We start from the raw sequence: 18,669 nt of genomic DNA on the forward strand, positions 1-18,669 counted from the left end.
TCTTCCATAAAAAAACAAAACAAAAAAAAACGATGTTCTACTTTTCTATTGGATATGACTTATCAAACTTTCTCCGGTCCTGAGGAATGAGATTCATCCTATGTGCGTTTTCTCAAACTTTATGCTCAATTTTTGCATGAAGTTTCACGCAAACTCTTAGTTCTTAATTCTTAATAGCTCATCAAGGACTTATGTAAGAATGACCTTAAACATCTTCACTAATGACTAACCGAAACGTCCTAAAACGGTCAAGGACACCGTGTTCGGCTTTTAACGATCTTCTACCCCTCCCCCTTTCTCCCTTCCTCCCACACAGTTACTCATACCTGCCTGGTCGCCACGCAAAACTGATTCTATCTGTTTTGCGTGGAGTCCTGAAACTTGTGAATAATTTCGTTTTAAGTGAAACTGTAAGCAATATTTCAAAAGTGCCACTCAATTCGCAATTGACAGTGATACATCACCATTCCATAGTTAACCATATAATATTGAATGCTCTATTGTTCTATTTGTGAACATTCTAAACGGACACTATATTACATTGATACAAACCGGAGAGTTTAATTTTCATGTTATTTTCAGTGCTTAACCGTAAAATTAATTATAACTCTCTCTCTCTCTCTCTCTCTCTGTGTGTATGTGTGTGAGCGCGTTATGCATATTGCATAACGCGCTCACACACACACATATATATATATAATGTATTGACAGTGATATATCATAGGAACAAACAACCATGGCGACCACCTTAATAAAATGTAGGACCTCCTTTAGCTTTGTCCCATAGGATTGCTGCGATGACTGCAGCAATCCTATGGGACAAACTTTCTACTAGAGTACGATATCAATGGGAATTTGAGATCATTTTTTCCTGTAGGCATGTAATGAGGTCCTGGGGTGTTTGGGACAGACGTCCCTTGACCTTAATCAACACTCCAGTTGTTCATCCCATAGATATTTGAGATTATGGTTGAGATTAGGGCTCTCTGTGTAGGCCAGTCAAGTGTGGTGATGTTCATGTCCACAAACCACTCAGATATAACAGCAGCCTTATGACACAGTGCATTGTCTTGCTGAAAGAGACAATTGTCAGTTCCGTAGAAACGCTACAAAGTAGGAAGCATTTCATTGTTCAGAATGTTCAGATACCTCTCGGAGTTCAGTGTTCGTGGCACCATAAACAGAGATCCCAGGCCAAACCAGGAAAAACAGGATCATGCCATCACACCGCCACCTCCGAATTTCATAGTTGGGGGTTATGCACTCTGGTAAGAGAAGTTCACCGGGCATTCGCCACACCTAAGCCACTACATTTGCTAGTTAGAGAATGTATCATGATTAGTCGCTCCATAACACAACTTTCCAACAAGCTTCCACGTCCCACTGTACACACTCTTTGCACCACTGAAGACAACGCTACATGCTCGTTCGGATAATGTGGGGCTTGCATATTGCGGTCCTACCATAGAAACCTATGTTTTGAGCGTTGGTTATGCATATTTTAGTGCAGATTCGTGTTCCAGTCGACGCCAGAAACTCCGCATTCAACTGGTTGACCGACGAAGTTTTACATATTATCCTTCGTACCACCCCTACGGTCACGTTCGGTGAACGTGGTGGGTCGTTCACTGCGGATAGCACTTGCAGTTGACTCCCTATGCTTCCATCTCAGTATGGTATCACTGATTGTTGACCTGAGATGGCTCAGTACAATTTTCCGAACAGATTGCTCGGAAAATTGTACTGAGCCATCATACTGAAAATTGTGCTGCAATATGGCATCCTATCACAACACCTTTTTCAAACTCCATCAATTCTTTTCTGATAGCCCTTTCACCCAGACACAGTTGCACTGACTTGGGAGCATCACATTCCTCCAATTTATGCCAGCAACAAACACGTGATGCGTTACATTACACGATGCACCTTTTTCCAGCAGTGTACACACACACACACACACACACACACACACACACACACACACACACACACACACACACACACACACACACACACACACACACACACACACACACACACACACACACATACACACATATATATATATATTAGTCTTGCTTGCTAAACTATTTATTTACTGATTCTCATTGTTCCTGAAGAAGACCAATAGAAACAACAAAATTGCTAGAAAGACGAAGAAGAAGAAGAAGAAGAAGAAGAAGAAGAAGAAGAAGAAGAAGAAGAAGAAGAAGACCTTTATTCCTCTCTTGAGAATCAATTTATTCCAGGACTAACCTTGGAATCTGTTACTTGCTAATATTCCTCCACCATCGTCTAGATAGTTTCCACTTTCATCATCTAAATAAAAAAAAAAATCATTTCGATGGGCGTTCTCTTTCTTCGTCAGGCATGTCCACCTTAATTGACTTTCTTCATTTTTAATGGAGAGAGAAAATATTCAATACTATCAAGGATTTTTTTTTAACATTACTTAGTGTATCTTGTATCAGGCTGTATAGTGCCAGGAAGTTTACATCGATCACAAATACTGAGAAAATGGAAATTCTTCCATAGAACTCGCTTATTTCTTAGTAAATTATGGTTTATGGACGAATGGTTTATTCTTAACGCCGGTTTTGAGAGAGAGAGAGAGAGAGAGAAACTATATTGAAAACGACTCTGTGGAATTTACATTATGAAGAAGAATCTCCACAATATACTACGTGAAGTTATATTTTTTAGATTTTAAATACCGTATTTAGCTATTTAGTCACATTTTAATGACTGTGGCAAATTAAATATGGAGATAGTAAACAGAATAAACAAAGCATGGAATGGGACATCACGTGAATAAAGTTGTGTGGAATAAGAGAAAATTATCTAAATTCTTAAACCAACAATATAAAAGACCGTTTTTAAGCTAATTTTAATTTATGGATTCGATAAATCATTTAGAAATGAAACATTTGATTGAAGAATAGAGAGCACAGATATGAGAGTGCTGAGTAAAATATGGGAGAGGGTTGAACTGATGATATCAATAGTAGAATATATTAAAAACGAAGGTATTGGAAAGAACTTGACATTGCTGGTATTCAAGAATGCGTGAGTAGAGCTGATCCAAGTTGATATGATCACTATTAAACAGAACGGGAGAGGAAGGGTTAGTAAAAATGAATCTTTGAATGCCGGGATGTAGGAAAATGATCCATTGGAAGAAAAGATCTAGACTGGCAGAAATTAAGCAGCCCGAAATGTAAAGGCTGATCAAATTCTCAGGAGAACTGACAAATAATGCAGCGATCTGGAGAAAGTATTTTTATTTGAAACTAACAATGAAATTACTTGTATTAGACTAGTAAGAATTTATCTTGCACACCTCTCGAGGGTATTTATATTTGAAGTTTGTACTTTTTATATTTGTATTTTGTAATTTGTACTTATCTATTTATTAGACAAAGAACAAACAAGATCAAATATGCCGTATGAAACAGAATTGATTTCAAAGATTAGGTTTAGTAATACGCATTGTTTACCTCTTTCTTCAAGAGTTGGCTCAGTGTTGCACTTCTTGACAAACTATTCCATTGCGGATTTATTTTAACTTTTCATTAGAGCTTTTTAAAAATTCACTTCACACTTACAATTTTAAACCTCGTTAGCCCTCATAGGTAAAAACCAGAATAAGAATCGTGGTGGCGAAAACAAATAAAAGGTTCGGTTTACTTATTGAGTGTTTATAATAATTTATAGATACAGAAGTAAGGATGGTAGTTGCTCTGATTATAAGCGGCAATATGACAAAAGCAGACCCACGATCGCGAAAAATATCTTAAATTCTTATTTTCGCTCCATAAATATAATGAGTCACACTATATCAAGCTAAATTGTTAATTTTGCGACATAATTTGAAACTTTATCAGATTATTAATTCTTTCACAAAGAAAGAATTCAAACCTTTCCAAATATACAGTTGATATTTTCTAAAAAAAGGTAGAGAAAAATATTATACCAAAGAAAAGAAGACCTATATTAGCATAAAATCGTAGATGGAATGGCTTAAATCTAGAAGCTAGATGCTGGAAGGAGAACTCCACATCTCTTCTAAGAAAAATGAATCTATTGGAACTTTAGACTTGTTGCCAGTCCTTCCACCATGTTCATTATTATTATTATTATTATTATTATTATTATTATTATTATTATTATTTATATAATTCCACTTAGGAAAGTTTTTTTGTAAACTTAAAGTACATTCGTACCGTGGGTGATTTTGAATATATTTCTTTTTTTTTTTAAATTAATTTTATATGTATTATATATAAATATGTTATTTATTTATTTATACATTGTCGGAAACTAATTCTGCTCCAGAGGCCAAACATGAAACTATTTCAAGCGACTTCAGGCCTCCAATAAGCAAGGCAAATTGCTGGATTCGAACTCGCAGCACACGGTGCCGGTTCGAATTTTCCTTTTTTGTGCTTGTCAAAAGAGCTAAATACGCATTATAATGATATAATATACTAAAAATCATGCAGTTAAGTCATTTCTAAATTATATAAGGTGTGTATTATTTTCATAATTAAGCATCATTCACTAGATAAGAGGTAGATTTAGCAGGGAAATTACAGAAATATTTTGTTGATATTATTTGCATTTTACAAATACAAGGAAGAAAGAAACAGATAAAAGTTTTCTAAATAATAATTATTAAACGATATATTCAAACAATGAAGACCATAAAGCGAAAGAGATTGCGTCAATGTTTAGCACTAAATATGACAAGAAAATTCTTGAATTGAAAGACATTTCTAACGGAATGATGTAGACAAACTTCAAAATAAAAAACTGGACAATACGAGAACGAACATTCTCAGGGGAATTTTTGAGTCATTATCAAGGACGACTGACATAAAGAAAAAGGAAAAAAAAAACTAATCCTGAGACACTTTTGGAAGAAATAGAAATAGAGAAGTAACTTAAGGAAAGGTTTTGAGAAAATGACAGAAATTATTTTTTTTTCTCAGTGACTATTCCTTACTAGCATCCTGTTTCAGCACAAAGCTGACATAAATTTCCAATGGAATAGTTGTTGACATAGAAATATTTAAATAGATCAGAACAAAGGTTGTGTATGGGGATATAGAATAAAAATATCATCATAACTGTCAGCAAGATAAATATTAAAATTACAGTATGAAAAACGTAAGAAATTAAAAAAATAAAAATAATCAAGAAAGAACTAACTTGGACATCTTTGACTGAAATGCAGAGAGTCAAATGTGAAAACGAAAATACATACAGCAATCAGACAAAAGTTCCAACATTCTCCAGTTCTATGCTTCAAAAGTCATGGGATAAACGATGTCTTTTAATTTAATTGCATTTACTTCTGAAACAGTAAAAAAGAAAAAAAAACATTGTGTCGCTAAGAATATATATTAAAAAGAAAGCATTTATGAATAGTTAGAAATTGTATCCCTCGTTATATTAACTTTATTTTATTGAAAGAAATTAAAATGAATGTGTTGATTATACATGAATTCATTATTGCTTTTGTACAGGGCAGAGTTATGTACTTAAGACATAACTTATGCAGAAAGAAGAATATTTAAATAGGAAATAATTCAATTACAATAATCTACATAAGTAATGAGTAAAGAGCCCGTTCGCAACCCCATTAAAAGTTTAAATAAGTAGTTATTATAGATATCATTAGTTGTGCCGAAGTCCCTGCCCAGACATAAATTTATTCACTGGAAATTTAATACAGCCATCCACATCGAACTAAGTTAATATCTTTAATTGCCAGAAAAGAGACTTAAATACTTCCTCTTTGATGGAAGGGTAAAATATCTATATTTCTCACCGAGTACATAAACTATCGTCTACACTAAGAAATCAAAGTTTCTGAAACTGGAAGCATCACGAGAGCTTGAATTTGTACAACAAAGTTGGAACATTCATCTGAATGTTCAAATAGATGTAATAACAATACACTGGCATCGAAAGAAAAAAAGGAAAAGTATTACAACCCCTTCCCTCTGATATGACTACAAAATCTAAACTTTTTTAGCTTTCTTGCATCCAAAAAATAAATAAATAAAATAAATTAATTTATCCTGAAAACTTTATGGAAGCCACAATTATCCATCTAAGTTTGTGATGCATTATAGGACTCATTAAGTCCTGCCTTATTTCACTTAATGATGGATGAAACAATAAAAAAGTAAAGAAAATGCAAAACAAATGTGGAATAGAAATTAAAAAACAAACAAAGAATAATTGGGTATGCTGATGATATTCGTTCACTGACAGAAATTGAAGATAATATATAATGATTTTATTTATTTTTTTAAATTAGTAATGTAGCAGAAAAGAAAAAAAAAGTTTGTGTTAAAAGAAAAAAACAAAACAAACAGAGCAAAATAGCTAAATAACTTAATAATATTAAACATTTAAGAATAGATCTAACTAACTATAACATTATACAAAATGTTATTATACAAAATTGTATTAGAAGAACAAGCATGAGAAGTTCAGAGAGGTTGGAGGTCTTTAAAAGTCTTATCTGGAATAAAAAGATAATTAAGACACATAAAGATACTTTGTCGATTTTTTGAATTATGAACGATGCAGCTAAAGCCTATGAGCCAGTGTATTATTATTTTTTTTTTTCGTAAGAGTAATACCGAGGTCTTGGAGGATATTTGAATCTTTGCCATCATTTCAATCGAAGGATGTCGCCGATACGCAGATTCATGGAAATAAGAATCCATAAAGAAGTTGCAAGACCAGTGTGCAGGAAAACTACATAAACCAGAAAAATAAACTGTAAGAAAACTACAAGAAATTCAGCAATGATAATAAACCAAACCAGGAACACAGTAATGAGAGAAAATGACTAAATGCAACCAGTAAAATATTGAATTCGAAAATTAAAGGAAGAATGAAAAAAAGCATATAGAAAAAATGCAGGATAACAAATGGGAAAAAAAGTAACGAACCGAATACCCAAGAGAGAGGCAGAGGAAAACTCAGGAGAAGATAAAAACGGGGTCTTGAAAAGAACAACACCACATGCAACTATGCTTAATAGTGACAAAAATGTGAAGGATTATAGGAATTGCCAGTAATCAACTTCGCTGAACTGTCTTGTAATGAAGGTTCTCGTCAAAGAGGCAAACAGAGATCACACTGGATAACTCTTTACAGGGCGCCACCATATCTTCAGTATCGACGATTCCATTTCAGAAAGACTTAAGTTTCATTTCCAGGATGTAAAAGAACCATTATAAGGAGTTTTCATCGAAAGATGAGTTATCGGGTATCGTTGGGAGATGGAAAGGTTTTCCTGCTGAGAACGCGGATTTTTCATCTCGCAAGAAGTACAATTTTGATATCTCATAATGTGTCTGTCATTAAAATAATTTGTAAATATCTACAAATATTTGTAAATATTGTTTCTGTATGTTTCGACAAATTGTTCTGATAAACATCAACTTCTGTCCATAGTGCTACAATTATTCTTAAAACGTCAAAATATAAAGCTATTTTAAACTTTGAAAGTACTGTCTATAAAGAATATACGTCTATATTGTGCAATGAGGGTCAAAATTCTTTTCTTCCTTCTGCCAGTTCATGCAGTTCCAAGACTCAATAATATTGAAAACAAAACAACCAGGGAAAACTCACTTAATAGACAAGGAAAGCTAATGATTTGATAAATTTCCACGAATACTAGGTAAATAAGTATATTACAAATGGCGAGAAAGTATATTCTGTTTTACTCCTTTACCCGATGTGAAGCCAGCAGCCTCTATATAAATAATTCATTCGTGAAGATACCTCACGCAAACTTTTGTTTGCATATGCTTGGGTAAAGGATTAAACCAAGAATATAATATTTTATCATTTTATGTATACTTTATACCCACCGGTAAAAACTTTCATGACGAAAATAAGTGGAGCAATACATTCATAGGAGCAAAATATCGCAGGCACTAATATGAAGATTGTTATTTTCAAGTACTTTTCAGCGCTATCTAAAGCTGTGATGTCAGTGTAAATTATGCCTATGAACTGCATGCGTTCTTTGTTTGTGCTTTATTGGTGAAAACCCTAAGTTTCAGGGAAGGGAAAAAGGTCTACCTGCTATATGAGACCGGCAAAATCATCTTCAGTTGAAAAGCACTTAAAACGTTCCTCGCATTGTACACTATTTGAACCCACGTTTTTTTTTCACCCAATGAAAGTGAAGATATTAAGTTCAGCCCAACTTAAATTTACTTTGCTATTGATAATTGTATGTTATGCCATGAATAGCGAATTGTAACCTGAGGTTCTTTAACTACAAGAATAGATGCTTTTAAAAAAATAGCTCAAAGCAATTTATACATTTTTATTTCAACAAAGCTTATGTTTCATGACATTGGAGAATCGTCTGCTAATAACTAATACCTAACAGTCCACTGAACTTAAAATAACATGGCACGTCATCTACCTACCTACCAAGAATAAATTCGCTGCCATTGGCTGAACGCGAAAATATTGTAATCAACAGTTGCAAATCAGGCCAATATAAAGGGAATTATTACAATGATTCAAACATTATTTATTTGCCAACGAAGTAGTGGAATACATTATGTGCGTATCACATCTGTCTGTCTTACATTTAATTTCTTGTACTTAATTGACAAATGTTTGTATTAAATTTAGCATGAGAGATCTACTTAATCTCTATTTATACTATTTATATCATTCACATATAAATAAGCAGGTTTTAATCAATTTCAATGGTATTACGTATCGGACTTCTGCAAATACCATATTCCATTACATGCGATAATCTCTAATAATTCTTTATACATTTCAGATCAATCGTCCAATCGCACTTAAAACAATTGATTTTCTTCAAGATGACGCAATCTGAAACAAAAGAAATTTAGTTATGTCATAGCTCTGTATGCAGATGCATGATTCATAATATCCCATCCAGTAAAAGGAAAACAAACTATTCACGCCTTTTTCTTAGAAGACAAGAATGGATCTCAACTAATCTTACTGTTAAAGACGGTGGATCTCATCAATAAAAACGCATTTCTTCGGTAAAACTTCAAAAAAAAAAACTTATAAAGGTTTAAAGAACTCCATTTAATTTTTGACAGGTAATAAAGTAAAGATATAAAAGCAGACACTGTTTATATTTCCAGTCGAGAGTCTGGAACTTAATCGCTTCTTCCATCTCCTCCGACACTTTAAGCAAATTCCAGGAAAATAAACGATATACTTGTCAAGTTCCCCTAATCGCACATCTTCATTTAAAATCACTAGCCAGCTTAATACATCTAGAACTCTTCATGTCTCAGCTATCACGGGGTATAAATCTCCAGTTCATCACCGTGTCTTGGTTACAGTCTGCTGCTCCTGCCATCAACCTGAAACAAGCACATAAGAAACAGCTCATCTCATTACTTGTGATCATCCAGCACCTCACATTTAATCGCAGTACGTTTCTTTTAAATAGATCTTGGCTGCTTTATGAATGTCTGCTTGCTCGTAGCAAAAAGACATAAAGCAAAAACTTTTAATGGGTTAGGAAAAAAATGGAAAGATCTCAAAACTATATAATTAACACGCTCAAACATTTAACAAAAATATTTCGTCGTTTTTAAGAACTATGTCTCATAGTGTGTTTAATATTTTGCTTCGACATGTTCTGTTTTTTTTTTTTCTATATTACTTTATTTCATGTTTTTTTGTACATCATATTTAACTTTATGGTCTATTGGATATCGTATTTCACGTCATGTTATTTTAATAATCTTACTTCAGTTTGTATTCTCCTACTTTTTTCTTTCCACTTCATTCTTCTTGATGTCTCATTTCCGATTCATTTCATGTTTTGATAACTCTTTTACTTTGGTTCGTGTTCATTTAGTGATATAGTTTGAGTTTTTAGTTTTGTTATATGTTTCACTTTAGTTCATGTTTTGTTAAATATTTTACTTTAGTCCATGCACTTTTAGATAACTAAATACCATTTATTTCCTTTTATATTATAACAGTTCTTGGTGCGATGTATTTAGTCATAAATACATCTTTATGACCAAAAGAAAACATTAAAAGGAACTACACGTTCCTGTACTTGATTTGAATTCTGAAATAAAGGACGGTCATGCCGTTTTAATAATGAACTGGCACTAACGTCCATTTAATTATTGAAACTGCTCTTTGTAACTAATGATGCTCGCTACTTGTTAATTAATAACCAGTTTAGTTCAACGAATAAATAGAATTCATGCACAATTAAACAGCAGATAAATGCCATATTTACAATTGGTAGACATCACGAAATGAAACTTTTAATTGGATTATTGGCCGCTTGTGGTCTCTTAAGGCAGTTTCGACTAGAAAATCTATTCTAATATTGCTCCACTTAGCCGATTAATTAACATCAATCGTTTGAGGAAAGCCTTGTGTCTATGTACAAAGAGTTTATTCGTAGCCATAAATGGCAACAAAAGAATAAAGCAGTTATTAAATTTTGTAATTTGTTAGGAGAATGAATCTGGGATTTGTACTTGTTAGCAATTGTTCTCATGAGCTAAAACTCCTGGAGCAAAATGGAAATACGAGACTGCTATAAATGGAAAATATCTATGCAAAGAAAGAGCCGATATTTATTACTTTTTCAAATTAAATAATTCTTATCTAAAAGATTGGGAGTTATTAAAAAACTAACTGTATCATGTGAAAAGAATTATTCTTTCGATAATTGAGACAGAGAAAGACAACTTTATTGAAATTAATCAGTTTAATATTCGTCAACTAGGGAATAGTATAAAAATCGACAATTTAGAAGCCGAAATATATTCTTGAGGCTAAATTTATTTGTGCTTTGGAAGTTTATTTAAAGCAAGGAATGAAGAAAAAATAATCATTGATATATGATTGAAAGAACAAAAAGAGACACCAGTGCCTCATGAGTTTTAATAATATTAAAAAAGTCCGCACCTGACAATGTGGTGTTGAAACTAGTCACTTGAAAAACGGAAAAATGAGGACAATAGCTAGAAAATTGCTCATCAGTCGTTTGTGCCAAGAGCAAATCAAATGTACTTCAGATATCACGATCATAACCACAATTTGACTGAACTTTTTCAAAATGGATAACATAAGGAAGATTTGTGGAACAAGTCTGACGAAATGCATGTTAGCGAACCAATGAGTAATTCAGAGGCTTCAGTTCATATATAAATAACAAATATTCATTTTCCGTGTTTTGTTTATTCAACAGTTTACTTGGAACTTTGATGCATAAAATAAAGTGATAAATAAAAGAGCAATTGGGAAATATGAGTTGGTCAATAATGAAGCACTAAGATTTCATTAGAGATATGAAATGCAGTTTTGACGAATCAAAATGAACTTGAAGTTGTAACTGAAATACATTATATTACTGAAGTGAATTCGGAATCTATTTCAAATCTTCATTATTTTTTCTGTTTTGGATTGGGTTTACGCTATTTTTAAAAAGCACCAAGACACGGAATGACATGAGATGTCAAAATAGATGAACGTCATACTTCTTCGCTCTTGAATGCAAGAAACTTTCTCTTATGTGCCATTCTTCTGCAAGAGCCATTCTGTCTAAGATATAATCGTTTTGGCTTTACTTCTTTGATTTGTTTTTGGTGAGAGTTGGAGCAGAAAAAGACGAACCTTTTGAGCATCCCCTACAGGATAAACTAGCTACTTTCTAAAGAATGATCTCACCCCCCCCCCCCCTACATAACATTACTCGATTTTTCTACCCAAACTGACTTGGTGGAAAGATCTTCTGAGAGTGCTTATGCTTACCATATCGACCACACTTTTTTGTCATTCAAATATAGAGAACGACGGCAAATTTTCGCCAAAGCTTCGATACACAGCATATCAGCGAAGGATGACATGTAGCAAACCACAAGAAAAATTAATAGAATTTTATATACAAAAATCATCGGAGGACAGCAAGTAGTCGAGAAATTTGAGACTATTGCCAAGTAGAGCTAATTATCAGAAGAGATCAGAGGAGGCTTCGCCTACAAATCAGCAGCTCGTTTGTGTTTTCTATGATAATTCCATGATAAGAAGGGTGTAAACTTATAGTACATTTAATACCGCGGATAGGCCAAAGGGTTAGAGAGTCTGCACCTGCTATAACCTATTTGATCTCTATACCAGGGCTTAAATGAAATTGAATAGAAGTTTCATATTTAGTGTCACGCTATAGCAAATCAGGAGTCTTCTTTCTTTATATTAGCCTATAATATTATATTAGCCTATAAATTCCAGTCATCAGAATTCAAGGAGAACTGGCCTACCAGTCCGGAACTCGGGGGATTGGGCGCCGGCGGGAGGTGCGGACCCCTTTTTGAGTCTTCAAAATTTGAGTCATCAGAATTCAAGGAGAACCGGCCTACCAGTCTGGAATTAGGGGGGGGGGGGACCCCTCTATCGAGTCTTCAAAATTCGAGTCATCAAAATTCAAGGAGAACCGGTCTACCAGTCCGGAACACGGGGGAGGGGCGCCGTAGGCGTCAGGGGGCGGAGTCCCCCTAGTATATATATATATATATATATATATATATATATATATATATATATATATATACGTAGAAAGTTTTTTACCTTGGATGCATTAGGTCAAAGCACCTTATGGTAACTTGTTTTGGTAATATATTTATAAGCTATATATTACTTAACCTTGGTATTTCTAAGCCTGGCTCCCACTCATGAGACCTCAATAAAAGTCGAAACTGGTCTGGGTAGTGGTTGGCCCCTTGCCTCTATATATATATATATATGTATGTAGAAAGTTTTTTACCTTGGGTATAATATATGTTAAAGATACCAAGTTATTTTAAATATAAACCTGGTTTTTTACTCCATTTCCCAAGTAAGCAAACAGATAAGTCACTCAAGTTTGCCTGCAAGTGTTGCAAGTCTTGCACTAAGTGCAGGATCAGCTAGACTTGCAACACTTGCAGGCGCAAACTTGACTGACTTGTCTGTTTGCTTACTTGGGAAATGGAGTAAAAAACCAGGTTTATATTTAAAATAACTTGGTATCTTTAACACACACACACACACACACACACACACACACACACACACACACACACACACACACACACACACACACACACACACACACACACACACACACACACACACACACACACACACACACACACACACACAAAATAACTTGGTATCTTTAACACACACACACACACACACACACACACGCACACACACACACACACACATATATATATACAGTAGTAGCACAAATAGCAAAATACCGAGGTTAGGAACGTTTTTTTGTTTTGCTAGCCTTTCAAACAACTACAAATCAATATGTGATCTTAATATGTTGTATGATTGCTTACTTGGGAAATGGAGTAAAACCAGGTTTAAAATTACTTGGTATCTTTAACATATTTATACCCAAGGTAAAAATACTTCCTACATTTATATCTCCTCCAGAGATTTTTATTTAATAAGGTTAAAACACCTTATGGTAACTTGTTTTGGCGAAATACTTACAAGCTCTGTATGACTAAATCTTGGTATTTCTTTATCTAGCCTAGCTCCCACTGACGAGACCTCAATAAAGGTCGAAACCGGTCTGGGTAGTGGCCCCTTGCCTTTAATACAAAACATCATACATCCCCTTCTTGGAGATGTGTTTTGGCATTAAGGGTAAATATTAAGATTAGTGATCGGAGCTTGTTCCACCTTTGCCACGAGTTGCCCTGGTCCTGCACTACCTGTGGGATCAGTTAGACTTGCATCAATTGCAGGCGCAAACTTGACTTTGAGTCTGTTTGCTTACTTGGGAAATGGAGTAAAACCAGGTTTAAAATTACTTGGTATCTTTAACATATTTATACCCAAGGTAAAAATACTTCCTACATATATATATATATATATATATATATATATATATATATATATATATATATATATATAAATATATTATATATATATATATTATATATATATAATATATATATATAATATATATATATATTATGTGTAATATTTATTATATACTATATATGCTATTTAATAATTTGAAATAATAAAATGCACAATTTTTAAATTTATTTAGAAATTAATTACAATTTCTAAATTCAGTTAGAAATTCATTTGGCTAGTGGCCAAAGAGCTTTAGAGAGAAAAGCAATATTTCACATAACAGAAAAAGGAATATCATTAGAAATAATGGAATTGTGGAATAAATGGCTGAGTAGGAATAAAAACAAAACTGGAGATAATTAGGGAGAAGTTGTGTAGAATTGGATTGAAAATGAATGAAAAGGAAGAAGAAATTAATTATAAGTAAATTGAAAAGTAGATATCACATTTCTCTGTAAAAGTAAGTACACTGTCTTTGTTTTTAATTAAAAACAATAAATTATATGTTGGTTTATTTTTAATTCCTTATTTTATGAGAGACATTGAAGATAATAGAAGTAAATGTAAACGAAGACACTTTTGTTAACTTCCATGCGAGTGCATTATAAGAATTATCATCTGCATATAATTTGATCATGTGATGGAGACACCAAGAAGCGGCTTTTGTCATGAAAGAAATTGACTTCTTTTCAGAAACATTTGCCCTTGTAATGATAAAAAATGGGGAAAAGTTTTACCATTACAAGGATAACGTTGTATAAATAGTGCTGGAGGTTTGGTATCTTATGCTAGACCACCATTTTAGGGCTATTTAAACTCATAGAAAGACGGAATAAAACTCCGGATTTTTAAAAATATTTTGTAAGTTACCAAATGCAATCTTTTGGTTGCTTTAGGTTGTTACTAAATAGGAATCTTATATTTTCTTTTATTATTTTTTCTAAATATAGATTTAAATATAGATTTTGCTTGAAGAGAATCTTCAAGCAAGAATCCTCTAGAGTCTAGACATAATAATGTGAAATTACTTACACGGTAAAAGCTTCCGATGGCTGTTCTTAGGTTCATTGGCTTCTTTTGAAGCATGCCTCGTGCTGTGATTCTCTCCTTTTGATGCGACCTGTAAAGAAAAATATACATTTAAAAATCTATTTTCGTAAATTATTCGAGTTATGAACATTAGTATCACCTTTTTTCTTAAAAAGTCATGAAATATGTCCAACAGAAAGAGCGTAAGAGTGATTTAGTTATAAAATTATCATTTACTTTCCTTATTTGCAATTTTCCGTAATTCATTGCAAATTTTCATGATGAGTTAAAAACTCACTCGAAATTTAAAAACTAGAAAACTTAGAAAAATCCCTCATAGTTCTGCATAAAGGGTAATCCCACCCATAGAAACTGAAAGTTTATGGCAATTATGTTCAACACCTTTGATTTCAACTAACTGCTAGCAAGTTAGAAACAATTTCTTAGTAATTAACTATACATAACTCTACCCAAGAGAAGGATTTTTTTTTCGTATTGTATTTTCTAAAGTATTCTACCTGAAAATAAAATGGCCGACCATCGTACATCATCCATTAATTATATGCCAGTTAGCTTGTTCAGCTTTATAAATATGAGATGATTATAATTAACTAACTGTGCATTTTTAATTACTACTAATTGCAAGTGACGGTTGCAGAATTAAATTAGGTCTAGGCACGAGCAAAATAACATTTTTATTTTAAGTTTGACTGATACGACACACACACACACACACACACACACAAAGTTAATTCCAAATTGTAACTGACGTGTTGGTGCATAAAGAGATAACACGAATCAATGAATTTTAAATGCAACGGCTTTGTGTGCTTCTGAAATTCAATCAAGAGCTGTAACAAAGGCAAGCAAATTTAACGGAAATGTTTTCACTCTGAATATCCCTCAGTTTCTGTGACAACTACCGTTATCCCTATAAATTATTAAATTATCTGAATAAGCTTTTTTTCCCAAACAAGAGCAGACTTTTTAATATCGATAATATCTGCAATCTTTAAAATATTCTATATTAATATTCTATATAAAAAGATTTTGATATTAGATGATATCCTCGCAATAGTGCATTGTAAGATGACTTACGTACTCAGTACCGATTGAAATGGAAATTTTTCTATTAGTATTTTGATACTTAAATAAAATTTTCATTTAACTTTCCTTTTCTATTATTGTCTTGTAAGCAAGGTTTTCTGTTAAATCTTTAAAACAATAATAAATACTTCTTGTGTATTCTTTATACTGTTTAGATTGGTGACTATCAAGAAAGGCTTAATTTGCTTGGAAGGACTATTAAAGAAATAAGGAGTGCCTACGTAGTGCAGTAAGAAGAAATACACCTGCTATTATGATTGGAAAGAACCTAGGTTTGAATTCCACCTACAATTGTAGAGTATTTGTAAGGTCAGTAGTATGGGAGCCGACAAGATCAAGATCAAGATAAGATAAGGAATCGTGACGTGATTGGTTGGTCATTTGATGACGTCATTGTGGGCGTGATGTCATGATATTGGAATTTCCCTGTGGGCATATGTGTCAGTGAGGTGAGTTCTTGTGTTTTGGTTCGCGTATGGAATTATGGGCGATGGTAGAGATAAGGATTCGTGTTGTGATTGGTGGGTCACTAGTGACAAGATCAAGATCAAGATAAGATAAGGAATCGTGTCGTGAGTGTGTGTTGTTTTCAGATGTAGATAAGTGACATCATTTGTTAGTTGTAAATAAATGACGTTATTGTTTTGAATGGAAAAGGGAGATATATTAGTGGATAAGGAATCGTGTCGTGGTTGGTGGACCACTTCTGACAAGATCAAGATAAGATAAGGAATCGTGACGTGAATGTTTGTTGTAATAGAGTTTGGAATGTTTGGAATTTCGTTGGGGCCCTCGTCTGTCAGGGTCATCACCTGGTGTGTTTGCTTCCTTTAATGCATTGTGGGTGATATTTAGAGATAAGAATCGTGACGTTATGTGTTTGGAAATTTCTGGGGAACGTATGTTTCTCTCTCTGTGATATCGCATGGTGTTTTGGTTTGGCTATGGAATTGTGGGCGATGTTTTTGAGATAAGATATCTTGGAATTTTCCCAGGGTGACACGCATTCGTCATATTTTGTGTTTGGTTGTCTATAGATGGGTGTTCTAATTTTCCAATACATTTTGGGGTATTTCTTTCCTGTTAAAGGGCGGGAATTCTTAGAATAGAGAAGAGTCTAGTGGCGGCCGTGTTTCGAGTTTTTCTGAATAATTTAATTGTATGTTGATGTCACTCAAACATACACTTTTTGTTTTTCTAAAGATGGCTGTACTAATTTTCCAATACATTTTGGGGTATTTCTTTCCTGTTAAAGGGTGGGAATTCTTAGAGTAGATTCGTGATGGCGGCTGTGTTTAGACTTTTCTGAATAATTTAATTATATGCTGGTGTCCCTCAAACATAGACTTTTTTTTATTTTTTGCTCTGAAGTTTTCGTTTTCAGTTGGAGGTGACATTACTAAAATATTATTGGCAAATGACAACCTCTTTTTCGAATTAACGTTATCTTGTTTACAAGTGTTTGGGTAATGGTATTTTTTTTTAGTTTACATGAAGAGAAAAAAAAACGTATCAATTGTTATGTTTATATTAAAAAAATTAACTTACATTTCTTTCCAGAATGGGAACATCTTGATACTATCTAAGTTTTCTGAATATTCCAAATTGTTGATTTTTAACATATATTCACAGAACACAAACACAAGTCTGAAAATCCAGTTGACTTTTTCATTATAGGTTACTGGGGCTAACATATATTCATAGCACAAAAACACACAAAACATAGGAGTTGAAAGATATTTCTGTACATAACCAGAAAAGCTAGTTGACTACTTAATTTAGATTGCTATCAGATTGGTTCTCTGTTTAATTCCTTCTCACAGTTGCTCATGCTGTTTTCCTAAGCTTGGTTGGAAAGTCTATGCGCCTTTTTGTTTAGGGTAAGTGTTATTTCCTGTTTCGAATTCCGGGTGCTGTTAGAGTATGGAATTCTGACAAGTGAAATGATTTTTTTTCTTCAAATTGAATGGTTATTTTCTGTATTTTACTTTTAAAATTCAGTTTAACTACATATTCTAACAGAAGAACTGAGCAAAATTAATGAATAAATAAAATGTATGTGAATGTATTTTCCATCACTGTAGATATTTCATTAAGTCTTATCTTAAAGATATCTCTCTTATCCGGTCAGCAATTTGTTGTACGCAGGTGAGAAATCGTGTGTTTAGGTTGGAACTCTTCGTTCCCATGGGAAATTATTGCTGTAGTAAATTAATGCTTACATTTATTTTTTTAAAACCAATATTGACTATTAATTTTACCTGCAATTCCTTGTGCTCTTAACCTATTTCTGTAACTGAAATTTATTTATTTTTTCTTTAACATTAGTAATTTTAAGTAACGGATATGCGACAAACAAGGTTTTAAACTCGCTGTTGTGTTTTCTTTTAGAAATTACTTTTGCCAACACAACAAATAAATAGTTATTTCTTATTATTTCAAATGAATATTAGCTCTGTAATATATACTTTGTTAATTTCTATGTTACCTTTAATTTGACTGTAATATTATTTTATTAACAAATTGTATTTACTGAATCTAACATACAAAAAATTAAATAAAGTGAAAAAGACAGTATTTTATTTTATTTTTTCTTAT

At 33.0% G+C, this 18,669-nt stretch overlaps 1 protein-coding gene across 1 annotated transcript in view; it reads right to left on the reverse strand.

The window, feature by feature from the left end:
* The window catches only part of LOC150108671 (receptor-type tyrosine-protein phosphatase kappa-like), a 381,085-nt gene that overhangs the window by 117,223 nt on the left and 245,193 nt on the right, over positions 1–18,669 (reverse strand). Inside the window, exon 2 of the mRNA XM_090390918.1 lies at positions 14,968–15,055. Coding sequence (XP_090247044.1) covers positions 14,968–15,055 — 88 coding nt within the window. The remainder of the gene's footprint in view (positions 1–14,967; positions 15,056–18,669) is intronic.

Source organism: Typopeltis vanoorti, chromosome 3 (assembly GCF_054136105.1).
Source record: "Typopeltis vanoorti isolate ZY-2024b chromosome 3, IOZ_Tvanoo_1.0, whole genome shotgun sequence".
Lineage (NCBI taxonomy): Eukaryota > Metazoa > Arthropoda > Arachnida > Uropygi > Thelyphonidae > Typopeltis > Typopeltis vanoorti.